At 37.3% G+C, this 26,799-nt stretch overlaps 1 protein-coding gene across 1 annotated transcript in view; it reads left to right on the top strand.

Annotated features, from left to right (window-relative positions):
- Window positions 1–26,799, top strand: part of DNAH5 (dynein axonemal heavy chain 5) — a 135,694-nt gene that overhangs the window by 38,473 nt on the left and 70,422 nt on the right. Inside the window, 21 exon segments of the mRNA XM_059836066.1 lie at window positions 221–411; window positions 494–593; window positions 1,979–2,115; window positions 3,628–3,829; window positions 5,333–5,568; window positions 6,810–7,028; window positions 7,746–7,808; window positions 9,364–9,602; window positions 10,436–10,676; window positions 11,137–11,336; window positions 13,292–13,445; window positions 14,139–14,302; window positions 14,981–15,137; window positions 16,091–16,303; window positions 17,117–17,341; window positions 19,448–19,620; window positions 20,723–20,901; window positions 22,512–22,699; window positions 23,276–23,470; window positions 24,144–24,278; window positions 25,088–25,195. Of these exon segments, the coding sequence (XP_059692049.1) occupies window positions 221–411; window positions 494–593; window positions 1,979–2,115; window positions 3,628–3,829; window positions 5,333–5,568; window positions 6,810–7,028; window positions 7,746–7,808; window positions 9,364–9,602; window positions 10,436–10,676; window positions 11,137–11,336; window positions 13,292–13,445; window positions 14,139–14,302; window positions 14,981–15,137; window positions 16,091–16,303; window positions 17,117–17,341; window positions 19,448–19,620; window positions 20,723–20,901; window positions 22,512–22,699; window positions 23,276–23,470; window positions 24,144–24,278; window positions 25,088–25,195 (3,719 nt within the window).

Raw genomic sequence — 26,799 nt, 5'->3', positions numbered from 1 at the left:
TTCATGGAGAGAAATAGCATGGCACTTAGTTTTCACTTTTGCTGCTGTAGACTTTACCAATACATCTTGTAAATTACTCAGGAACCTTTTTTCCTTAAGAGATTACACTCAATAGTCAACACTAGGATGTATATATTGATTTATATCATTACAATGCCTAGTTTGATGTCTTGAAAAAAATGTGAGCAACCTTTTTTTTTCCCTTTTGTCTTTCATTTAGAAAATCACGATGCTTCTAAGCAGAAAAAAAGTGCTCATCCTATAATCAGGACTAGTATTAACCTATCTATCCCTAACATCATCATGACACCCTCTTTGGATGAGGTACAGCAGATGCTTAATAAAGCTGTAGATAGTATTGTGAAAGTAATGAAAGGAGTTGGACAGTGGAGTAAGGAGAGAATATCCAAGGTTTGTGTCTCTAATAGCCTTGCTTAAAACCAATGTTTCAAAACTACTGTAAATAGAAAATGAATTTTTATTTCTTCCCCAGAGGAAAATGTTAGCAAGAAAAGTGTCTGTGTTGCGGTGTGAGAGCAGAGACAGCGATTCTGATGATGGAATGAAGGAGACTGGAAAGAAAAACATCCATGGTAATGATAAACTCTAACATCACTCAATTTGAATGTTAGGTAAATGTGATTTATGCAGTATGTGTTAAAGGATGTTAAATACAAAATGCATCAAAAGCTGTAGAACAAGACAAGGTAGATTTTAAACTACCTTGGAGAAGAAATAGGATATAATAACATTGCCAGACCTTCTCTTTGTGATTAGAAACCAGGCTTGCCTGAAGATACTTGTCTTTGTGTGGATTTGAGTAAGGGGATTTTTTGTGCCTCTCAGAGTGTTGTACTGCTTTGGGTTCTACCTGCAGCATCTGAAAAGCTGTCAGGGTGCCAGCTTGGGCAACATACTAGAAATTGTGAATGAGTTTGGAAAACAATTATTGTCACTATCGCTACAAAAGATCTTTCATGATTTGCCAGTATGGTTTGTAACTTGGCGTGTTCAAGTGGCATCTTAAAACTTGTCCTAAATTCCTTTAAGAAGGATAAGGTGAGCTTACACAAAACCTTTTATTGAATAGAAATTTCTATATAAATTGCAGTATTGGTGGAGAGAGAATTGTGTAGAGGATTGAATAGACTAAAATTTCTAAAAGGATTTTAACTTAATCTGTTTTGCGATCAGACATGGAATTAAGTTATTAAAGGTATTAATTCAAGGAAATTTAAGATGGTATCTTTGGTTGCTGGGTTTTTCTTGTCTGAAATGGTTTAGAATCAAGCCAAATTAATTGTTCTACTTTGTCCTTTGGGTACTTCAAAAATATATTGAGTCTTTTTAGGTTAGCTCCCTCTTACACACCTAAAAAGTAGGAAAGTAATACTTGAACTGGTTAAGAAATGAAATTGTTCTTTCAATACTAGGAGTTCTTCTTGCTCGAGATGAAATAAGAAACGATGGTAAGTTCAATCTTGTGGGGTTTTGCTAACTAATGGACCTTGCTTTTATTTTTCTTTCCTTTTGAGGACTGGCGATGATCATCTTGGATTTAATGTTAATTTATTTCAAGTAGTCAATTGTGGTCTACCCCACGTTATTTTAGAAAGTAAAAATATTTATGGATTTGCTCAATGCTGACATATCAGTAAATCGCTTAGGTGAAGTGTACAGGATAAACCTTGGGGAGGGATGAGAGAAAATGAAAGATTATATTTGAAAGATTGGAGTGGGACTTGTTCCAAATTTGACACAGTACCTAGATGAAGCAAGTTTCCCAAAATGGAGATGTTTGTGAATTTGTGGCAATTATATTGGCTTCCTAGACTTCTAGTTGTCTTTTTGATTAATACTAACACTTAACTTTGAAATGCATGCTTATTGAAAAACAGGTTATTAGTTTTTGTTTATAGGAATTTGCTTTGCCTAAACAATATATCTGTCTTAAAACTGTTTGAATCCGCCTTTATAGGTAGTGTGTTGGATGCAGCATCACTCGGTTTGTCTGATCCAGTGAAAAGCCAGAACTACTTCAAGAGTGTTTCAGAGAACAAAGAAATTATTAAATTAGTATCTTTACTCAGCACAGCTATTAATTCTACAAAAAGGGTAAGACATTTGAGATGTTAATTTAATATCACTATCTAAGGGATATTAATGTATTACTTTTAATGTCTTTGGGCAATAAGGGTAGGCATTTAAAGCAGCAATTAATCATATGAATGAAAAAGTGTAGGATGGTGGATGGAAAACAGGTGGCTGCAAATTTGCAAATACGCTTTGAAAGCGTAACATGGGTTAAGTGTACTCTGTTCAAAAATTTATGAGGTATTGGATATTACATGAAGTAAAACTTAGGTCTGATTAAAAACATATGTCCAGTTGGTAAAACATCATAAAAAACTCTAGGTATAGTTGAGTTTTGCGTATTTAATATGGAACTGGTAGTAATTGTACAAGTGTGTTAAATATAGTTTTATTCACATAGAAGTTCCAACGAAGCCAGCATGACTTCTGGTCCATTATGAAGAGTTTATGAAGGTTTTTGGAAGAAAACTGGCTGTCAGCTTGACATTTGTAAAGTACTGTATAAGATTTGCTACTGGAGGTTAGGAGATAGCTTAAGGGATATGTATCATTTCTTTGCCCTTTTCTTATTTTATGCACTCTCTGGTAAACTGTAGGTATTGAACTGATATTTCTTTGGGGAACTCTGAATCAGTTCCTCCTGGGGCCAGTCCAGCCTTACAATGGAGCCTTGCCAGGTGGACATTTTTGACTCAAAGCCTTGTAACTTCAGTGGTACTAAAGCATAACTAGCACAATGACATCCAGGCTTGTGCTGAAGACTAAGGTGCAGTTGATAATGGTGGATAGTTATCTTGGTATTTTGATACTCAGTATTTTAGAACTGGACACTTTTATTGTTTATCCAGGTTTAAATGCTTGCAAGCACTATGTTTATTGTAAGTCGTGATGTGGATTATCTCTCATAGCAGTCACCTCTCATTTATTTGTTTAATTAGCTGAAGTGATGATGATCTAACTTTGTCTGACATTTTCCCAAACTCCTGAGAACCAGAAAAATAATTCTTGCTGCACACTCCTTAAATGATACTCAGATCAAAGATACCTGAATTGAGGGTGAAATTTAATGCTGATATCACCAGTGTCATACATGTAAAAAAAATTGTCTCATAACTTCATTATTTGAGAATAAATTCAGTTACTGCTGTTCTTGTTATGTTGGGCCCTGGAGCTCAGGTTTCACTTGCCTAGTGATAGGGAAGGACAAGTGTACTGTATCCTAGTCTTAAAGGAGTTTTTTACTTCCCACTGATTCCTAGGATCTTATTGACTGAAGAATCACTTCATTGGAAAATACTGTAACTGATTTGACAAATTGAATGTGATTAGCATACAGTTCCTGGCAAGGCTTGTGATTGCTAATGGAACTTGCTTTAGCATAAATTTACCAGCAGCCTTCTGTTTAGTGAGGTGAGGCAACCTGCTCCACTATGGGGTTCTCTAATGTATTCTAACTAGCAGATGCTAAGAAATTATATGTATGCTATACATATAATGCTGAGAAACTTTCTTTGAACTTCTAATGTGTTTCAGGAAGTTGTTACAGCTTTGGAGAGTTTTAGTTGTTACCACCATATATGGCAGAGGGACAAGGAGGAAACCATTGAGAAATTACTGATGGGAAACCCATTACTTTCTGAATTTGAATCTGAAATTCTGCATTTCCAAGACTTGGAGCTGAAAATCAATTCTGAGCCTGAATACATCTGCGTGGGAGCTATAGCACTGTACACTGGTAGAATTCAGCTTTTCACTTCTCTCTAGAGATACATACTTTTTGTCTCCTGTAGGAAGGAGATATGGTGCTTAGTTTTGGATGGGTGAACTAGGTTAAAGATGGAAAGGAGAAAGAGAGAGAATGGTTGTTTGCTGTTTTGGCTGTAAATGCATGCAAAGAAAATGCTAACGCAACGGTATCTGTGAGGCTCAGCTGGAGTTTCTTCCCTCACCTGGATACTTCTGCTCACTTCTGGGCTGGATGGTAGATGTTTGTGTGTCCTTCGGACCCCCATAGGTACATATTTTATGGGAGTAAGGTGATACGTTTCTGTTGCTTTTCTCCTTGCCTGGCTGCATGTAATGAGACAGCTGAAAAGCCTTCTGTTTAACACAGTTAAATGAAGCGTGCATGTTGTTGCTGATTCCCTTTGTGTCATGAAAGCCAGGCCTCAAATCTTTACTTTTTTGTAGCTCAGGTTCCACATCACCTAACTAAATTTTGCATAAGCATTTTGCACCAGTATAACAGAAAGGAGAGTTGAGAACTATGATGGACTGTAAGAAACGCATGCAGCTGATTTTGCAGTGGATGTCAAATCTGAGGAAACAGAACGTTTTCTTCATTAGGAAAGAATGTCAACCAAATGTCTTTGATTATATCGTGAGGCAAAGAACTAGAGACAGAGAAACAAGCTGGCTGTTGAAACTCAATGGAGGTGAGGTAGTTGTGATATTTAATAAATAAAAAAAAGACCATTAGGTGTGAGAGCTAAGCATGGGAAGAGACACTGTGTAAAAAGGAAGACACCCAAGTGGAATCTGCACAGGGTATGAATAGGTAACAGGGTTGAAATTATATCTAGCTAAAATTTTATGTAATGCTTTTGTTCGTATTGATTTTGACTCTTCTGTTGAGAACTGTGAGGAAGAAATTTGAATTTAATGGCAGAGCTTTAAAGAAGTGGACTGGACCATTGCAAAATTGGGCAGCAACTCAGCAAGACTTCCATTTTCTCTCTAAATGTTTGTCACTTGGTTCTACTGATGCTACAGATAAAACTTACTAAGTGGCTGATGGACCATTTGGTTTTAGAAAATGTCAGATCAAACTTCCTGTTTCTTCAGCTTTCATAATCAGACTCTTACTTTCCCCCCCCACATTTTCTTTTTTAAAGATGAATTTCTGAAAAAATTTTAGACGTAGATGAGAATATTAACCAAATTGTTAGTGATGTGTAGGACAGAAATGTGTATAATGATATACAAACTAGATGAGAAGTGTGGACTCCAGCCTCATCCAGTAGGAAAGATAATACATTCTGAGAAGATTAGGTGCAAAGCAATCCTGAATTGCAAGCAATCCTATAAAACACTGAAAGGTGTCAATGTGATTCCATCTTCTCTGGACATGGATGTTAAACTGAAAAACCAGAACTGGGAGCAAAGAGAACACATATTGAAAAAGATTAAAAGTACATCTTAAATATCTAAATATCTGTTCATTGTTCAATGTTTTTAGCTGATCTAAAGCTAGCACTGAGAGCAGAAACCAAAGCCTGGATGACTTTGCTGGGGCGTCATTGTAATAAGAAGTACCGAACAGAGATGGAAGCAATTTTCACTTTTATAGAGGAAACTGGCAAGAAGTTAAATCGCCGCATTAAGGATCTGGATGATATAAGAACAGCCATGTCAGCTTTAAAAGAGATCAGAGAACTGCAGATCTCCATAGACTCTCAAGTTGGGCCCATTGAGGTAGTTAATAGGAATGTTGCATGTATGGGTACTGTTTCAACAGAGCAATTATTTTCTGGGTTAAAGCATAACAGTGCACTTTGAAAAGTTATGATTTAATATGTGTTAAATGTTGAGTGGCAGACCTGTTGTGTTCCTGTAAACCTTTCTTGTGTGGAACTCTGATTGGACAAACGTAAACTTGTTGAGGCGAGAGGTGGTTTAGTGAATAGTGCAGAAATTGAGTGAGTTATGTAGGAAGATGACAAGAATACAGATATTTTATGCAAGAAAGCTTTTAGTACTTTGTGGAAGAAGTCTGTGTATGCAAAGCATTGATTTTCCTCTTTTTTTTTTTTTTTTTGGCTTAGCCTACAGAAGAGGAGAAAGCTAATGTTAGATTATATGAGAATGCGTGGGAGTGATAGCTTTATCAGCTATGTCATGGGTTGAAATAAACATAAGCAATTGACTTTCTTAAAGAAGTTCACTTACTAAAATACATTTATTGAACATCTGACAATGTATGCTAGTTTACAGTGAGTTTCACTTGTGTTTTTGTGAAACTTGACTAAGGGTTTCAGTATGTGGGGTGTTTATACGTTGATGGTACAAGTGGAGATCAATGTTCTGAGAAAACAAAGGACCATTAAGTAGGTTTTTTTTTAAGTAGATTCCTCATTCTGAATGATGAATAGTTACAACATTTGAAATAGTTGCAACATACCAGTTGTGGTAACTTTTGATGTGGTTTCCTAATTCTTTTTTTTGTTGAAAACATGAAGTAGGGCTTAAAGGTCTTTATGCAATAGAAGGTTTTTTTGCTTTGCTTACTTGAAGGCCTCTGCTTAGATGTTTTCTCATGGCTCACCTCCTGTAATACTCAGCTTGGGTCATAGCAGATAACTGAAGACATGGATCAGAAAAATAATCTTATTAAAATGAAACTGTAGACTTAAGGAGTACTTTAACTGGAAATAGTATTTAGAGAGGCAGATTGCACTAGGACAAATAATCTATCAGAAAGCAGAATGCTATGTGAGAGATACGGAGTTAAGGAGAACTGGCTAGTTTTCATTTTGATGTTTCTTCCAGTTTGGTATTTGTTTAACAGATTGTGATAATTGCTATGCAAAAAGAAGAGGTTTTCTTTTTCTAACAAATCATTCTCTGTTCTTAAAAATTTGAAATGTTAGCATACATATATGTGTAAAATTAACTTCAGTTACCATTTTGCATATCTTGATTCAATCTTCTGACAGGAATCCTATGCTATGTTAAACAAATATGGTCTACTTGTGGCCAAGGAAGAGATGGAGAAGGTGGACACTTTGCACTACACTTGGGAAAAACTGCTAGTCCGTGCAAATGAAGTGCAGAATGAGCTCATTGCTTTGCAGCCAAACTTCAGAGGAGAGCTTATTAGCACTGTGAAGACTTTTACTGAAGACTGTGTACAGTTCTATTCAGATTATGATCAGGTAAGTGTTTGTGGTGTCTTGTATTAGAGGAGTTTCTGAGGAGCAGTGGGAGCATGGAAAGATTGTGGAGTTGACTAATTAATGGGATATGCCTCTACTGTCTGCAGAATATGTTTATTCTTGTTTAATGTGGTATTTGAGTTTCAGTGCAGGGAAGGCTTTGGTTATTTTTTGTGTGTGACTAAAGTATGTAATGCTGGTAATCGGCTCTTAAAGATTAAGACTTGAGACATTTAGGGTTTACGATAAACAGCTAGTTAGCATGAGGAAATGCGAAGATGAGGATTAATGAGAAATTATGTTAGAACGTAAGAAGCGTTTTCTGATGTTGGATATGAGTACAAATGACTTAAGCTCTTATATTCTTTCTCAGTAGAATATAAATGAGTCAAGCTGAACCAGTCTTGTATGATCTTCTAAGTAATGCTGATTTTTACTTGAAAAAGGAGCCACCATTGCCTAGCTTTTACACTATTATGAAAACTTCTGTATTAAAAAGACAATGCATTGACGTCTTTGTTCTTTTTTTTTTTTTTAAATAAAGTGCTTGTTCTAGTAGGTAACTGTGTGATCTTTGATTCAGTTGTTGTCTGATGGAGGGATGGAATCCTGCAGCACAAAAATGTTTGAGTTTAGTATTTAGAAAATGCTGATTAGAAATAAGTTGTAGCTATTTTCACCCTCTAAATTCACTATTTAATTTTTTTTTTCTTTTAGAATGGGCCAATGGTGGTTGGTTTAGAGCCTCAGGAAGCCAGTGACAGGCTTACTATGTTTCAGGTACTGTTAATTCTAAGACATTGCTAAATACTTATTGCAAGTAAACTAACACCTGAAGGCTCTGGGAATGACTCGGAGTAGTTGAACTAATTTTCATTGATATATAGGGTTACTGATTGGGCAAAGTCTGTTTTAACTTAATGAAAGCTAAGTTGGTATTTTTTCTATGCTTTTGCAAGGAATGCTGGTTAAAATTAGATTTTTTTAGGATCTAAGAGAAAGTCTGCATAGATAATGAGTACTGATTACTAGAATCAAGTATCCTGATGAGAGCCTACTCTCAAGTTTAGTGTATTTGGCTATAGGCTGTTCTTGTGTTCATTATGTCTGTTCTTCATGAATACAGTTCTGCCCAGTCTTCTTCCCCTCTCCTCCCTTTTTTTTTAAATGGTATTAAAGGTTTCCATTTAAACTGACTGTTTTTCCTGTTGAAATGTTTCTTTGTACGGTGATTAATTTCTATTCCTGTATTGATGACTTCTAATGGTTTTCTTTTTCCCATAGTGCCATTCATTTGGCTTCCTACTACGTTCCCTCAGTTATATTGCAATTGACAACTAAATTTTGTTTTTCTTCGCTGCTTAAACAGTAGTAATTCTTACTTCAACCCTTCAATGAAAAAATTGCACAGCATACTTGGAGAGGTAGAATTTTACTTTACATGCCATGTGTCGTGGTTTAGTCCCAGCCGGCACCTAAGCACCACACAGCCGCTTGCTCACTCCCCCCAGGTGGGATGGGGGAGAGAATCGGAAGAGTAGAAGTGAGAAAACTCGTGGGTTGAGGTAAAGACAGTTAAATAGGTAAAGCAAAAGCCGTGCAAGGATGCAAAGCAAAACAAGGAATTCATTCACCACTTCCCATCGGCAGGCAGATGTTCAGCTATCTGCAGGAAAGCAGGGCTCCATCACACATGATGGTTGCTTGGGAAGACAAACGCCGTTACTCCGAATGCCCCCCCTTTCCTACTTCTTCCCCCAGCTTTATATGCTGAGCATGACATCATATGGTATGGAATAGCCCTTCGGTCAGTTGGGGTCAGCTTTCCGGGCTGTGTCCCCTCCCAACTTCTTGTGCACCCCCAGCCTACTCACTGGTGGGGTCATGTGAGGGGCAGAAAAGGCCTTGACTCTGTGTAAGCCCTGTTTAGCAGTAACTAAAACATGTCTGCTTTATCAACATTGTTTCCAGCCCAAATCCAAAACACAGCCCTATACTAGCTGCTATGAAGAAAGTTAATTCTATCCCAGCCAAAACCAGCACACCATGCTACACCTCTTTCAAGTGCAAGCTTAGCATTTATTGTTCTATCACTGTGCCACATGGAGTAAATGGCCTCCCTGTCAACTTCTAAAGATGAGCCTCCAAGCTAACTAAAAGTTACTTTTCTCAGGAAATTTGTTGACAAAACTGTTGACAGTGCTAGTATCTCCTGTATATCTTTCTAGTATTTACTAGATTTTAATCACTAATGCAGCTTTAAGCATAACGCCAGATCTTGAATATTTAGTTATTTAATTTCATTTAATTTAATCTCTTTCTTTTTCTTTCTTAGAATCGATTTGATAATCTGTTTCGGAAATATATTACTTATACTAGTGGGGAAAATCTTTTTGGTTTGCCTGTCACTCGGTATCCTCAGCTGCTTGAAATAAAGAAGCAATTGAATCTGTTACAGAAACTCTATAATCTATATAACAATGTCATTGACACAGTCAGTGGCTACTATGATACTCTCTGGTCAGAATTAGACACTGGAAAAATTAACAGTGAACTTCTGGAGTTTCAGAACAGGTGAGAAACAGCTGCTGTGATAAAGATGCCTAAAATACTTTTGTTACTTCTTAAATATGATTATAATTGGTTAGCACCAATAATCATATCTGAGCATGTATTTTTTCATTGAAACATGAAAAATGTGAATTTTAATTGAAAAATATATCCATTACCAACTTCATAAAATAAAGGAGCCTATTTAGACTCTAAATGTTGAGGATTATGGTGCCTTAGAGAGCTTCTTGGTTAACGTTTTTTGATGAGATTGGAACATATGTTGAAATTGCTATTTATTTTGTTCATGGAGGGAAATTTCACTTGTTTTGTTGTAGTATTATTTATGAGAGACAGATTTACCCTAGATATCTAAGGCAAGTTAGTGAATTGCTGAATATTTTTCCTACCAAATGGGATATATTGCATGCACAGAAGCTGAACTTTTCATCAAACCAGGAATCAAATGATTTAAAGAATTAAACCTGCATGTTCTGAGGAACAGCGTTTTTTTTTTCTAGAGCACAGAGCAGTGCATATTATGAGCTTCACCAAAAGATGAAATCAAGATGTAAAGCAGTTTAATTGTTTTTGAAGATTGCTTGGATGAAGTTTATTAGAATTATGCAGCTACACTCCTTAGGGGGAGCTTGTAGGTGCCTGCCCAGGTATTAGTTAATGGAATAGACTGGAAACAGATTTTCTCATATGCAGAATCACATACAGAATCTTCAAAATGCAGGTAACCTGAATTTGGAAGTTATGTGGTCTGCTGTTAAAACCATATACAGTGGTTAAATGGGTTACAGAAAGAATACTTGAAACTCTTTGCAAAAGCTTGCATTATTTTTATGTAGATGCCATAAGCTTCCTCGTGGTGTAAAGGAATGGCAGGCCTTTTATGACCTAAAGAAGACCATTGACGACTTCAGTGAATGTTGCCCATTGCTTGAGCGTATGTCAAGTAAAGCAATGATGCCTCGGCACTGGAAGCGGATTACGGATCTCACTGAACACAACTTTGATGTGGAAAGTGAAACATTCAAACTAAGGAATATAATGGAAGCTCCACTATTAAGATATAAAGAGGAAATAGAGGTATTGTGAAGGAAGAGAAATGGATGCATGAAACAAAACAATCTGCTTGAATAGTATAGGAGTAAGAGTAGTAAGAAGGAACAGAATATTTCTAAAGAAAGAACAGAGAAATGGACTATAACTTCAGCTTTCTCTATAAAATAATGACACAAATATATTGTGGTGTCAACTGCTTTTTTTAAATCATGCAACTTGGCCCAGGAGTTAATTTGTGAGGGTATCTTGCTCTGCAGTATTAAAGATGTGAAAAGTAATCACTGTATTATTTTTTTATTCCCCTCAAAGCTGGCCATATCCTAATGTGGTGTACAGGTTATTAGCGATGGTGTTTGTATATCTCTAGATCTTTCCACATAGCTGCTCATCAGCCTTACTAGTGTTAAAGGAAATACGAGTTTGATTTGTATACTGGAGACTTGAACCATTCATAGCTTGTTTTGACATCATATTTATTTAAAAGGATATCTGCGTAAGTGCTGTGAAGGAGAGAGACATTGAGCAGAAGTTAAAACAAGTGATAGCTGAATGGGACAGCAAAACGTTTGTCTTTGCAACCTTTAAAACCCGTGGGGAACTTCTTTTAAGAGGTGACAGCACAGCAGAAACAATTGCTACCATGGAGGACAGCTTGATGATTCTTGGCTCTCTCATGACTAACAGGTAACAGAAAAAGGCAGGGGGGGAGATAAAAATTATCTGCAAGAGGCTTTGTTGTATTTTGTTGTATTGAACAAATCTGTCTTTCACAGAGGAGAAGAAAAATAAACACCTAGATAAAAACTAAAAGCTTGCTTGTCCTTGAACTGTTCGTGGGCTAGTTTTGATTGTCTGTATCACAGAATCATTAAGGTTGGAAAAGACCTGTAAGATCATCAAGCCCAACCATCAACCCAACACCACCATGCCCACTAAACCATGGCCCACAATGCCTCGTCCACACATTCCTTGAACACCTCCAGTGATGGTGACTCCACCACCTCTCTGGGCAGCCTGTTCCAATGCTTCACCACTCTCTCAGTAAAGACCTTTTTCCTAATATCCAGCCTAAACCTACCTTGGTGCAACTTGAGGCCTTTTCTTCTTGTCCTATCATTTGTTACTTGGGAGAAGACCAACACCCACCTCTCTGCCACCCCCTTTCAGGTAGTTGTAGAGAGGGATAAGGTCTCCCTTCAGCCTCCTCTTCTCCAGGCTAAACAACCCCAGTTCCCTCAGCCGTTCCTCATAAGGCTTGTGCTCCAGACCCCTCACCAGTTTCGTTGCCCTTCTCTGGACACACTCCAGACACTCAATATCCTTCTTGTAGTGAGAGGCCCAAAGCTGGACACAGTATTGGAGGTGCGGCCTCATCAGTGCTGAGTACAGGGGGACAATCACTTCCCTAGTCCTGCTGTCCACACTATTTCTGATACAAGCCAGGATGCCGTTGGCTGCCTTGGCCACCTGGGCTCACTGCTGGCTCATATTCAACCAGCTGTTGACCAACACCCCCAGGTCTTTTTCTGTGAGGCAGCTTTCCAGCCACTCTTCCCCAAGCCTGTAATGTTGCATGGGGTTCTTGTGACCGAAGTGCAGGACCCGGATCCCTCCAATAAGTTCTTTTGAAAGCATGTGGATGCAGTACAGACTTCCTGAATAATCACAGAATCACAGAATCAGTACGGTTGGAAAAGACCTGTAAGATCATCGAGTCCAACCTGAAAAAAAAAAAAAAAAACCAAAAAAAAAACCAAAAACAAAACCACAAAAAGAAAAACCACAAAACCCACGCCACACAACAACAACAAGCCACAACCCACCCAACATCACACAGCACCATGTCCATCAAGCTACATCCCACAATGCCACATCCACACGCTCCTTGAATACCTCCAGGGAGGGTGACTCTACCACCTCCCTGGGCAGCCTATTCCAATGTTTCACTACTCTCTCAGTAAAGAACTTTTTCCTAATATCTAGCCTGAACCTCCCCTGGTGCAACTTGAGGCCATTTCCTCTAGTCCTGTCACTAGTCACTTGGGAATAATCAACTGGACAGTTTTCATCGATGCAAGAAAGTGGTGCCAAGCATAAAGGGGAACACTGCTTGGTTGTGGCAGGCATGCTATGGGCATTACAGGTACTGCTATTCTGCCCCCTGTTACAGGTAACTGCCTCATGCCAAAGGTGCTGAAAATCCCAGTTAAAATAAGCTTCAGTTTGGTTTCACATGCCAAAGCCCGCAGATAAAATAAGGAACACAGAACCTGATCAGCAGCAGATGTTCAAAACCAAGAGTTCAGCTGATAAGGAGCTCTGGGAGTCTTGCAGCTTTCAAGATGTTGCATAGTCCCTTTTTGAAAACACTTTACCTTAAAGTGAAATTGAAATCTTTCTCCTATTCAGCTTCTCTTGGATCAGAGCTGTGCTATGCACCGTGTGTACAAAGCAGCAAGTTGGATCTGTTTTGGTTTATAGCTGCTAACTAGCTGAATTGAGTCAAGTATAGATTTTTATACTCACACTTGACAAAGACACAAGCAAACAAATTATTCCTCACCCTTATGAGTAGTGTGCTGGCTTTCAAGAGACTTGTTTCCTTCTTGAAATAAAGCAAGTGTATTCTTTTATTTTAGATACAACACGCCCTTCAAGACACAGATTCAGAAGTGGGTGCACTATCTCTCCAACACAACAGATATCATTGAGAACTGGATGACTGTGCAGAACTTGTGGATTTATCTAGAAGCTGTTTTTGTTGGTGGTGACATAGCAAAGCAGCTTCCAAAGGTTTTCAGATATGCCTTTTTTCAGTTTGGTTTTCTACATTTTAAGAGTAAAATTTAACCGTGTTGTCATAATTGATGCAGTAATGTAAACATTTTTTTTTTGTGCTTAACAAAACTAATCTTGCTAAGAAATTAGGTAAACAATGCCAACAGAAGTGTTAGAAAGAATAATAAAATGGTGTGAGCTAGTTGATCTTATTTCTAGATTGTAAAATGTTAATATGTGTTTAAGTGTTGTGCCTAGTAGTAGCCTAGCCTAGTTAGGCTAGCTTAGTAAGATCTATCACTACCATTTTGTAGTACCTACCGTTTTGTAATACCTACCATTTTGCTAGGTATCCTTATCTTAAACTTTCCTACATAGCTCTTCAATTTAAAAATTAACTTTAGTTTTTAGAAAAAGATCTTCAAATTAGAAACATGCAATTCAGGCATAATGAGTTTTCGGTCTTTCTCTCTAAGAATGATTGAAAGAGAAAGTAGATAGCAGGCTTGACGGTCAAGTATAAAATAAGCTGTATTGTGTAAGCAGAAAGATTTGTAGTTTTCGAAGTTGAAAAATCTTTAGAAGTTGGACATGAGAAGATTACTGGTGAGATTACTGGGTGCCAATTCTGCAAGCAAGTGCCTTTTCTCTCTTCTCTCTTCCCTCCTCTATCTCTTCCATTCCACATTCATCATCGTATTTCAACAGGAAGCAAAGCGTTTCTCTAACATCGATAAATCCTGGGTGAGGATCATGACCCGAGCTCATGAAACACCTAATGTTGTTCAGTGCTGCGTTGGAGATGAAATCATGGGACAGTTACTACCACACTTGCTAGAACAGCTTGAAATCTGTCAGAAATCACTCACAGGGTAAGAATGCTACAAGACCACAGTCTTGGGCAGATGGTTGTGAATTGTGTAACTAGGTAAGGAGCAATTGCTTGAGTACTGTCCCACAGACTTTGCAAAGGTCATGTTTTTACTCTACTGTGAATTCAGTTGAACTGAGCAAACAAGTTGGTAGGGTGGTACAACACCTCCAAAGAAATTGCTAACACCTCACTGATAAGTATTTGATTTGTGACTAGCTGTCACTCACTATCTCTGTTGAAACCAAAGCTTGTTTCAGCCTAGTTTCAGTTCAGAAGGCAGTCTAGATCTGTATGTCCTATTCAGACCCTTCATGAATCTGGGAGAAATTCAGCATGGGAGACGTATATAGCAAGTAACTAACTTAACCAAAACAAAAAGTTTTTACATTTAGTTTATTTTCTTTTTACTGGTGCTTACATTATAGAAAATAATAAAAGTTTTCCATGAAATAATTTATTTCTGATGCTAAAAGAGTAGCCTTAAAGCAGGTGCTTAACATGAAGATATGGTGGATAAGAATTGTTGTCATCACCACTGCTAAAAATTGCAATGGTACATTGTGAGAAATGCCACCTTTAAAGAGGAAATAATATTTAAATTAACCTAATTCACTTATAAATTAACCTAATTAATTTACTTACTATCTACAACCCCCCAATTTTTTTAAAAATGCAGGTACCTGGAGAAAAAGCGTCTACTATTTCCACGATTCTTCTTTGTGTCAGATCCTGCTCTCTTAGAAATTCTTGGCCAGGCATCAGACTCTCACAATATACAGGCACATCTGCTGAATGTTTTTGACAACATTAAAACTGTCAGGTTCCATGAAAGGGTAAGTACTGCCCACACCTCAATGTTACATTCTTTCAAATTAACAATGCATGATACATGTTAAATAAGAAAGCTATGTGGATGCATAGGGCATTCAGCTGTTTTACCAAGTTCATAAATTATTTGATGCTGCATAGGCTTTCTTCGTTTAAGATTTAGTTTCATATCTTCATTTACTTAATAGGAAAACTCTATATAGAGTAGCAAAACAAACAAAAATTTGTACCAATGCCTAGGTTTCAGAAAAAAACACCCAGATACTGAACTGTCATCTGTGGCTTAATATAGGCTAGCATCCTCTCAGATAAGCTTCTGATTCTCTATGAATGCATTTGTATCTTTAGATTACCTCTCTTTGTACTTTTTCATTCATTTTTTGATTGTAAGAAAAAGCATATCTAGTCTCTTGATGAGTTATCCTTAATATTCCTTCAAACATACTGTTTGAAGAACTATTTTCTTACACCCTTTACAAGAACAGATGGCAACAAAAGAATTTTTCCTGTGCATGTATTATGTGTATTTTCTTAGAAAGTCACTAGCTCCCCATGCATTTGAAATTCCTTTGATTGACCATGGTCCTTAACTTCTGTGTTTCCATTATTTTTGATTATAAGGCTGTAAATTTTGTTAGGATATTAAGCTACCAATAATGGGGAAGGTTTTCTTTATTGTGACTGAAAAGTGGATGTTGTAATTGAAACTTAAGTGAAATTCAGGAATTGTCAGTGTATTGGGGTTTGTCTCCTTGTTCAGAGGACAGTGTTTTGTTTAAAGCTTTTCTGCACACCAAAAGTAATGATTTAATTGTTTTTACATTTCACTTACAGATTCGGATAATTTATTAGTTACCTAAATAAGTTTAATGGAGCGATGGCAAGAAAATCAGACAGTTACAGTAAAGATAACATTAAATCTATAAATCACAAAATGTTCTTGCTTTGCTTTTATTAGATATATGATCGTATATTGTCGATTAGTTCACGAGAGGGTGAGACTGTAGAGCTAACTAGACCTGTAATGGCTGAAGGTAATGTGGAAGTTTGGCTCAATTCTCTGTTGAAGGAATCCCAGCTGTCACTGCATCATGTTATTCGCCAGGCAGCTGAGCACATCCAGGAAACTAGTTTCCAGCTGACTGAATTTCTTTCTACTTACCCAGCTCAGGTAATATCATTGTTAAATCAATGAAGAATTGTTCACAGATATGTAGCACATTGATGTTTTTTCCTTGTGTTTGCAATCGAAGTTGCAGCCAGTGTTATAAATGCAAAACTGACATTTAAATTTATCTTAATCATCTCCGACTTTTAAGTTACACTTTAGATATCTGAAACCAAAAAAAGAAAACTTACCCTGAAGTTCCTGTTCAAAAATAATGCTGAATGCAATAAATTAATGCAATGAAGTTACCACTATTTCTTTACAAGCTTAATACTTAACTACTGAAGGAAAAATAGTAAAATTGTATGGTTTTTTATATATTCAGGAAAACTTTATACATTACTAAAGATTTGGAGCTGAGGATAGTGCTGAGGGAAAATTATTTTCTTAGTAGAAGCTTCTTCACTTGTAATCAGGAATGTTGTTGGAGAGGGGATAAAGAGTTTGTGACTTACTGAAAAACAGATTTTAAATTGAAGCATTAATTATTCACTGATTAGTTATTAATTATATTAAAGTATATTAATTATATATAGTATTTCTATATATGCTGTAAATTATATTAAACAGTTGTATCAGCAGTGCACCGCAGGCAGTATCCACAAGACTGAAGTGTGGACTTACCTATGTGTTTATGAATGGAGTTGGGACACATTAAACAAATGCATGGGTTGAATGACCTCTACATGGATGCATGAAAAAATAATTTTGTACAAATAGTAGTAGAACCATTTCTTTAGCTTAACTGTGCCTGTGAATGTACATTTTAGGTGAAAGAGAAAAGGTTATAAAGCATATACTTTTATGTTTCCTAAGGTTGGGTTGTTGGGCATCCAAATGATTTGGACAAGAGACTCAGAAGAAGCTTTGTCTAATGCCAGGTATGATAAAAAAATTATGCGAAAGACAAACCAGTTTTTCCTGGATCTTCTAAACATGCTGATAGATATGACAACAAAAGACCTTAGCCCAGTTGAGCGAGTTAAATACGAGACATTAATCACTATTCACGTGCATCAGAGGGACATTTTTGATGGTCTGGTAAGTATTGAAAAATTTACAATGAGTTATGAAGTGGTTTCCATGTAAAACAATGTGAAAGGACAAGAAGAAAATATTATTGGATCTATGAACTCCTGCCTCTTAAGCTAAACATTTAATTTTGGGATTGTAATGATTATATGACTTGGAGTATTATAAAAATGCTGATGTTACTTCAATCCATGTCTTAGTTTCCCTTTAAGTAATTCAGTGTTTTTTTCCCCCCACAAGCAATAGAAGAATTTAATAATGCTTTCTGTTGGCACACTTAAGTTAGATGCCTTTATTGCATGATCAGTTAGGGACTTCTTTTTCCTCATACGTTGTGTTGCAAGTAATTGTCTTTTCTCTGGGCTACATTTTGAATCTCAGAGTAAATAGGATGAATGTAGACTTATAGAATCATAGAGTCGCTTAGGTTGGAAAAGACCCTTAAGGTCATCAAGTACAACCATTGACTTAACATTGCTAAGTCCACCACTAAACCATGTCCCTAAGTGTCTCATCCACATGTCTTTGAAATACCTCAGGGATAGTGACTCAACCACCTCCCTGGGCAGCCTGTTCCAAAGTCTGATGACCCTTTCAGTGAAGACATTTACCTAATATCCCACATAAACCTCCCCTGGTGTAACCTGGGGCCATGTCTTCTTGTCCTATCATTTGTTTCTTGGGAGAAGAGACTAGCAGCCACTTCATCACAACCCCCTTTCAAGTAATTGTAGAGAGGGATAAGGTCTCCCTTCAGCCTCCTCTTCTCCAGGCTGAACAACCCCAGTTCCCTCAGCTGTTCCTCATAAGGCTTGTGCTTCAGACCCCTCACCAGCTTTGTTGCCCTTCTCTGGACACGCTCCAGCACCTCAATGTCCTTCTTGTAGTGAGAGGACCAAAAATGAACACAGTATTAGAGGTGCGGCCTCATCAGTGCTGAGTACAGGGGGACAATTACCTCCCTACTCCTGCTGTCCACACTATTTCTGATACAGGCCAGGATGCTGTTGGCTGCCTTGGCCACCTGGGCACACTGCTGGCTCATATTCAACCAGCTGTTGACCAACACCCCCATGTCCTTTTCCACTGGGCAGCTTTCCAGCCACTCTTCCCCAAGCCTGTAATGTTGCATGGGGTTGTTGTGACCCAAGTGCAGGACCCGGCACTTGGCCTTGTTGAACCTCATCCAATTGGCCTTGGCCCATCGATCCAGACTGTCCTATAGTACAGGAAAAAGTTGGTTGAAGCTGCTATCCCATCTGTTCTAGTTTCAGTAGCATACCTAATTATTACTTAGGGATTTATTTGTTCACTTCACACCTTCTCATGTTGCCACAGGATACTAAAATTAGGAAAATGAAAGCATTTACTACTTAAACAATCAAACTTAAAAGCTAGCATACCCTTTTACCTATATGAAGTTCGGGACCTGACTCTGAAATTCAGCTATCTGAGAAAAGAATTACTGAGTTTTAACCCATTGCTGATAGTCAGGCATCTATCTTTTCATTGCAGAACCCGTTGTTTCTAGTTATAATCATCTTACATAAAATACAATTTTTAGATGCAACCTGCAGAGCATTTTTTAATCGTGTTTTAATATTCAGTTGGTCAACTTTGAATTACTCCCAGCTCTGTTGAATTTCTTAGCTAATATCTGCACCATGACACTGTCTTGAAATACCTTTTTTCCAGTTATATGTGGTTTCATACAATTCTCATGCCTTTTTTTAAAATAAAGTATCGTATCATGTGCTTCCCACTCATATGCAAAAATAAAATGGTAGAGATGAGTAAAAGAAATGGCGGTTTTAATGTTAACTGAACTTAATGACTTTTGTTTGAGGCTTACGGACTGTTAATTTGTATTTAGAGTTTTGACACAGTCGTCTAAAACCTGAAGTTCCTTTGGGACATTGGGTTTCAGGGACATTAGCAATTTTTGTCATAAAAATCAAGATAGGGTCTCCACTATCCTTGTGTTACTAGCTGTTCTTTATGCCTTTCATTGTGATTGCAGTGCTGCCTTTGCATTAATACTTAGATGAGATAATGTAAATGCAAAAATAGACGTTAACCATGAATACCACAGCCTTTTTTCCCCTCTTTTCTTAGTGTTGCATGCATATCAAGAGCCCTACAGACTTCGAGTGGCTGAAACAGTGTAGATTTTATTTTAATGAAGACTCTGATAAAATGATGATTAAGATCACTGATGTGGGTTTCGCATACCAGAATGAATTCTTGGGCTGTACTGACAGGCTTGTCATAACACCTCTTACAGACAGGTGAAAAAGACTGATTTTTATTCCTTTATTCTTTGATGCCAAACCTAGGCTTTTAAAAGAGCAATTTAGTCATTCCTATTGGATGCAGTGTAGATATCTGCAGAGTTTATCCTTTACAGTCTTATTAAAGTTAGTAATTTTACATGGAATACATGAATATTTTTGTTCCTCTGCCTTACAATGTGAATAACTTCCAGCTTATTTTCTGCCCCATACTTGTGTGATCCCCACATATATGATGTATGGGACTCTGATTCTCATGTATGTGAGGCTAGTATACCTGAGGATTGGGTACATCCGACAGATACAATATGCAGAAAGAGATACAGGACAAAAATAAGTGTTTACAGACAAGCTAATGTAAACAGCTAAGGAAGAATAGACAGGAAAAACAATTTTATTCAGGTGCCATAGATTGGAGATCTTTGATCTAGAAGGATGTTGAAAGAATTGCAGTCCTATTAACAGAGACGTCTACCTACTTAACTGGAATAATACAAAGAATGCTTTATAAGCTATCATTGGCAAAATAAGGACATTGGGTGTTTTGTTCTGTTTTTTTTACTATCCCTACAGCAAATTCTAGAGCTTCTCTTTAGATATAATTGTTAGCTGGTGTTTTACTGCATTACACATAGAAGTTTCATTTATGAAAATGGGATGCACTGTATGATCAAATTTTAAAGGTGGATGAGAAAGGAGGATTAGCTGTCTTTCATTATTGTACTCTACAGTATAATGTAGTTCAGAACTACTTCAGTTAAAGTAATTCAGGAACTACGCTAACTAAACTAGATCAGGCAGCATCTCTGTATCTTTTTTCTTCCCTTTTCGTGATCTTTCAGGTTGTTGATTATTGAGGATTATCTGTTCTTCTACTTTATGTATGAGGAGATGAACCTTAATATTACCTGCATCAAAGGCTGAGTGAAGGGTTTTCCTTCTTGATTTAAATTGTAATTAGAGGCATGTCATTTCAGCAGTTTCTTTGTCTCCTTAAATCAGGCCTTCCTCATGTAACACACTTGAGTAAGTTCCTCTGGCACTATACAGACAATGGTGCACTGCAGCCCATCAAGTGATGATAGCTGTTGCCTTTCAGATGTTACATCACTTTGGCTCAAGCTTTAGGCATGAACATGGGTGGAGCACCTGTGGGACCTGCAGGAACTGGAAAAACTGAAACCATTAAAGACATGGGACGGTGCCTTGGAAAATATGTAGTGGTCTTCAACTGTTCAGACCAGATGGATTTCCGAGGACTTGGGAGGATCTTCAAAGGTAAGATATGGACCAAAGGTAAGATGTTGGCCAACTTTTCCTGGGGTGCATTAAGTGCAGTATAACTAACGGGTCAAAAGAAGTGATTGTCCCACTATACTCAGCATTGGAGTGGCCTCACCTCAAGTACGGTGTGCAGTTTTGGGGGCAACAATGTAAGAAGCATATAAAAATATTAGAATGTGTCCAAAGGAGAGCAACAAAGATGGTGAAAGAACTAGAGGGCATGACTTATGAGGAATGGCTGAGTATACTAGGTTTGTTCAGCTTAGAGAAAAGGAGGCTGAGGGGTGTCTCATTGCTGTCTACAACTTCCTCATGAGGGGAAGCAGAGAGAGAGGTGCTGATCTCTTCTCTCTGGTGTCTGGTGATAGGACATGAGGGAATGGCTTAAAGCTGTGTCAGGTGAAGTTCAGACTGGGTATTAGGAAAATGTTCTTCATTGAGAGCATGTTCAACACTGGAACAAGTTCCCCAAGGAAGTAGCCAGGGCCCCAAGCCACTCGGTGTTCAAGTAGTGTTTGGACAACACTATATATGGTTTAACTTTTAGGTAGCCCTGTGTGAAGTCAGGATTTGGACTTGATGATCCTCATGAGTCCTTTACAACTTAGGATATTCTGTGATTATGTGATTCTATGGACTCTGTGAAAGTTACAAATACTAAGAGAACATCTTCATAAAACAAGCTCAACACATAATCAGCAAGTGGTTTCCAGCCTTTTAAAAAAATGCAGTATTTAATATCTTGTTATGAATGTAAAATACACTTGCAACACTGTCTCCAAGAAATAGACATGTCTGAAAACATAAGGTAGTTTGTGAAAGGATACATGAAGATGCTTAAAATAATCAAGGAGGACTGCCAGTACAAAAAGAAAAAGCTGTGAAATTTACTGCTGAACTGGTGGAATGTGTTGGATTCTGATTTCAGTATTTTATCTCCTTCAAATGTCAAAGTTCTTATCAGTTGAAGAAAGTGCATGAATAGTGCTAAATATGTTAAAAACAATTGGCACAGCTCACTGAAGTTAGATGCAGGTGAAATTTTTTTTTTTTAGGCACCTGAAATTGATACCTGTCAGTCATGGCAGATGTCAAATTAGAGATCAAGTGGAGGTCCTTGACTATTGTATTGTTGCAAGTGACTGTGTTGATGATTTTTTGTTTTGTATTGTTTTCCCCAAAATATGCAAGGAAGAATGCAGTTCCAGCACAGACTGACCCGTAACTTCTTTCCAGGTGAAAGCAACTTTATTGTTAATTTTAATCTGTGCCATGAGCTATTGAAAACCCATCATATTTTCACAGACTTATTGCAAGGATCTTTTTTTTGCGGGAGGTAGGGAGGACCAGGAAAACATTCAAGATACTGCGAGAAGGAGCAGGAATCAAAGGAGGTAGTATCCTAGACAAGCTTAAGGACTTTTGGAACTTTGTGCATTCTTGATTGAAAAAGAATTAAACTCTTCTCCTTGCCCCTTTCCCAACCCTCCAAAATAAACATATTTTTTTCCTGAGGTAGATTAACCTGATTTTTGGCTTATGAATTGCACCCAAAAAGGTTAAAAACATAATGGTCAGATGCTTAGTTGCTCTTCTCTTTGAAGGTCTCGCTCAGTCTGGCTCCTGGGGTTGCTTTGATGAATTCAATCGTATTGATTTACCAGTACTATCAGTAGCTGCACAGCAAATTTCAATTGTGTTGACATGTAAGAAGGAACGTAAAAAAAGCTTTATTTTTACTGATGGAGATAATGTGGAAATGAACCCAGAATTTGGCATCTTTCTAACTATGGTAGGTATTCAGTAGGCTTCTAATACGCCAGTGATGATTGTACAATAATTGCTTCTAACCTGGTATGTTAAATGTACTTGCTAACTCTCATGACACTCAGCTCTTGGGACTCGCTGACATTTTAAGAACATTGAGCATTGCTACAAAGACAGTTTACAGGGTCTTATTTCAATGACATCAGGCATATGCAATTAACAAATGCAGCCAGCATTGTAAATACAAGTTGTTGTCTCCGTGTCAGATTACTTCTATGTGCTACATTCTGGTTCCAAAAGTATGCTTTTTGCCACAAGTACAGAAAAATGGCCATAGAGATATAGGTAGAAGTAGCCAGTAAAAACGGGACCTGTAAGACAAATACAGTGAAGTGTTTAGGTGGAACATTTTTCATATCTCATGGAAGTAAGAGAGGCTAAAATGCTGTAGAGATATGGTGGTAAATCTGCATGGCAATTCATTTTTACATGTGGTTTAAAGGCAAAAAACTATTTTTGTCTAACCAGATTACACATTCCTTTGCTGATTCTTCTGTTTGTGCAAGGTGCAGTCAACTTCAAAACCTGTTCTTCTCTCCAGAATCCGGGATATGCTGGACGGCAAGAACTTCCTGAAAACTTGAAGATCAACTTCCGTTCAGTGGCTATGATGGTTCCTGATCGTCAAATCATAATTCGTGTCAAATTGGCTAGTTGTGGTTTCATTGCTAATGTTGTATTGGCAAGGAAATTTTTTACACTGTACAAGCTGTGTGAAGAACAACTGTCAAAGCAGGTGATTATTTTCATATGAGGAAAAATTATCTTAGGGAAAACCTATATATAATGTCACAAATTATTAGTATCTATGTGAAGAAAATGGAAAAGCTCATGTTCACTAGGTAAGCTAAATGACACTTGCAGTTTAGTCGTGCAACCCTCTGCTGTCCTGGAGGATTAACTTCTGCTACAGGTTATCTCTACAAGAATGGGACTGTTGTTCAGAACACTGCTTATTATTAAGATTTAACTTTCATGAATGGTGATGATTAAGGCACATAAAGGGCTTTTATATTAGTTGGTCTTACAGAGTGGATTGAGAGGCATTTGGTTTGTGCTGCCTATGCTTGTTTAGATGTTTCTCAAATAAAGTCCATTTCCAAGGTCCATAGGGAATTCAAAATACTGCTAGTTTATTTCTTAATAGTCCTTGTGAACCTTATCTTGGTTCAAAGACTTGTGATTGCATTTCTTTTTTCTGTCACACTTTACAGTTTAGTAGATGGTAGCAGAGGTGGGGAATGAAGTCGCCCATAGTCATACAGCCAAAGACTAGTTGTTGGATGTTAGGAGGCATTTGTGCCACATGTGCCACTTCTCATACATATCCATATGTTAAATGATAAATAAGAATTGTTTCATTCCTGTTAACTTTGGGAAAATTTTCTCAAACTTGGCGTGTCTTTCAGGTGCATTATGATTTTGGCTTGCGGAATATATTGTCAGTGCTACGTACGTTAGGAGCAGCAAAAAGAGCAAATCCCACAGATACTGAATCTACCATTGTCATGCGTGTGCTGAGAGACATGAACCTGTCTAAATTAGTAAGTTCTGAGGGCTTGGTAAATTAATTAAACTGCGCCTTGGAGCTACATGGTTTTTTTAAAATACTATTTAGATCTGTCAAGGTGAACACTAGAATATTGGATGTGGCCTTTACACTGAAGCCAGCTTGGAAATGTTCCATTCTCTGGATGGTCTTGGGTACTGGTTTTGGCTGGGATAGAGTTAATTTTCTTCGTAGTACCTTGCATGAGGCTGGGGAGGGAGTGAGAGAGGGGCTGTGTGGTGCTTGGCTGCCTACCCAGGTTAAACAACAACACCTTGAATTGTTCAGAATTTATTTTACGTATTTCCCCTGCTACCTATAGAAATAAGTGACCAAATAGAAGTCTATGTAGTAACCTCTTTAGAACCTTTGACCTAAAGTATTTAGTTACTCTGGTGAAATAATATGTTGTTTGTAGTAATGAGTACCATCTTATCTGTCTTAAATAGCTAACAAAACCTCTTCATTTGCTGTGATACTTCATCTCCTTTATAATATTTTTTTTACACCTTAGATAACATTTATACAAATAGTAAATTATTTATTACTAAAATCTACTTTAATATATTCAGTCTGTATGTCAGTGATTTATTTTCAATAACTTTCGATTATTGGAAGCATCACATGATCTCCTTCTGCTGTGTCCTGATAGAGTGTTAAGCACCTACAGGGTTACCATAGATGGTTCCTTATGTTTTCAAATATTTCTTTAGCTCTACAGGAGTTAGGGATTGTTTTTTAAGATGCTAGAATAAACCAAATAGGTTTTGATCTGTGGGTTGTTTTCCCCCTGATTTTCACTAGATTGATGAAGATGAACCCTTATTCCTGAGTCTAATTGAAGATCTGTTTCCAGATATCCAGCTTGATAAAGTAGGCTATCCTGAACTGGAAGCAGCCATTGACAAACAGGTAATGTTTCTCTTGATCTGTGCTGCTGTGGCATAACTATCACAATGTGACATCTAAGAAAATTATTGGTGTTGAATCTACCCAGCTAATGATAATATGTTTTACTATTTAGAGGAAGAGTAGGAGTAAGCTTTTCCATAAATCTTTACCACTGGCATATTATTATTAACCTTATTCTTAAGGATGTCACTGAATTGTGATTGTGGTGTCCTGTGGTTTTCTTGTGAGTCATTTGTGGTGACCAGTTTGAAAAATGTATGTATATACACTTGCCTTATGTGACTGAGGATTTAATATTTGTATGAAGTCTAACAATCAGAACATGAGCTTCAGAAAAGATTTACCTAAAATGACGTTTCCCCTATTTCATCTCCGATTAGATCTTTTGGAACATTTCAATAGGGCCGACTTAAGAATATTAGTGGGATGTAGAAGGTTAATGAAGTATGTACACTTAAATGATCACCTCCATCAAACTTTCCTCCAGAATCTCAATAATTCTTCAGATGATTATCTAATAGTTAAGCAGAGAAATAAAAATCTCAAAAAACCTGTCAAAAACCCCCAACATGAAAAAATTGAAAATCAGAAGTGCATTTCTGAAGAACTTGAGTATATGACTTTTCATTTACTTATATTAAATATGATTAGATACAAGTAAAGAGGTCTGCTTCTGGCTTTCCCAACAAGGAGAAGTTGAATCATCAACTAATGTTTATAAAACTGTTTTGCTTTTCTGTAGTTTATACAGTTGGCTTTAAAGAAGGACTCACAAATTAAGCTTTTATTAGGAGAAACTATAAAGAACTTGAATCTCATGCTTTAAATTGTCATTTCCTAATAAATTAAAAAGAGATCTTTATAACATGGTCTTCATCGCTCTACTGTTGCTGATCCATGAAGCCAGACATAGAAAGTGTCAATCCTTTTAACAACAAATCGTTATCACTTGCTTGTAAGTAGAGTGCAATGTTAGCCCATACTGAAGCAGTGTTGGAAACTTGAGCTTTAGGCACTGTGGTTATCTTCTGTAAAACAAAATTTATGGAAAGTTCGGGTCTGGGGATCTGGGTACCTTTTTAGTGCTATGACAGTGTTTAGAAATCTTGTTAGCTTATTTTGGCATATTTTTCTCATATTGCTAAAACTTAAGATCTGGAGAAACCAGAAATGGTAGGCTGTCTTGTTGGTCTTGGAAATTAATGAAGGTTTTATTGAATGGAGCTCTTTGCAGTGTTTTCAGAACTATAATGACTCTGTACAATGAAAACAGCTGGGTTAGGACAGAATGAAGTTCAAGAGGACTATTTTTATTAGGAAAGGGAGGCAGGAATTGTTGGGAAAATATCATGATGAAGAAATAGTTGTTACTTGAATTAAAGTGTTTTTCTACATTTATGTGTTGTGAGGGGTTGACTGCAGCTGGCAGCTAAGCCAACACCCAGTCACTTGCTCACTTTCCCCCAGTGGGTTGGGGGAGAGATTCGGAAGGGGAAAAGAGAGGAAAAAAAAGCTCATGGGTCTAGATCGAGACAGTTTAATAAATGAAGGAAAAAAAAAAGAAAAAGAAACAAGTGATGCAAAAGCAATCGCTCACCACCAGC

This window comes from Gavia stellata, chromosome 3 (assembly GCF_030936135.1).
Source record: "Gavia stellata isolate bGavSte3 chromosome 3, bGavSte3.hap2, whole genome shotgun sequence".
Lineage (NCBI taxonomy): Eukaryota > Metazoa > Chordata > Aves > Gaviiformes > Gaviidae > Gavia > Gavia stellata.
The sequence above is the reverse complement of the archived record's forward strand: the minus strand, read 5'-3'. Positions and strand labels throughout refer to the sequence as shown.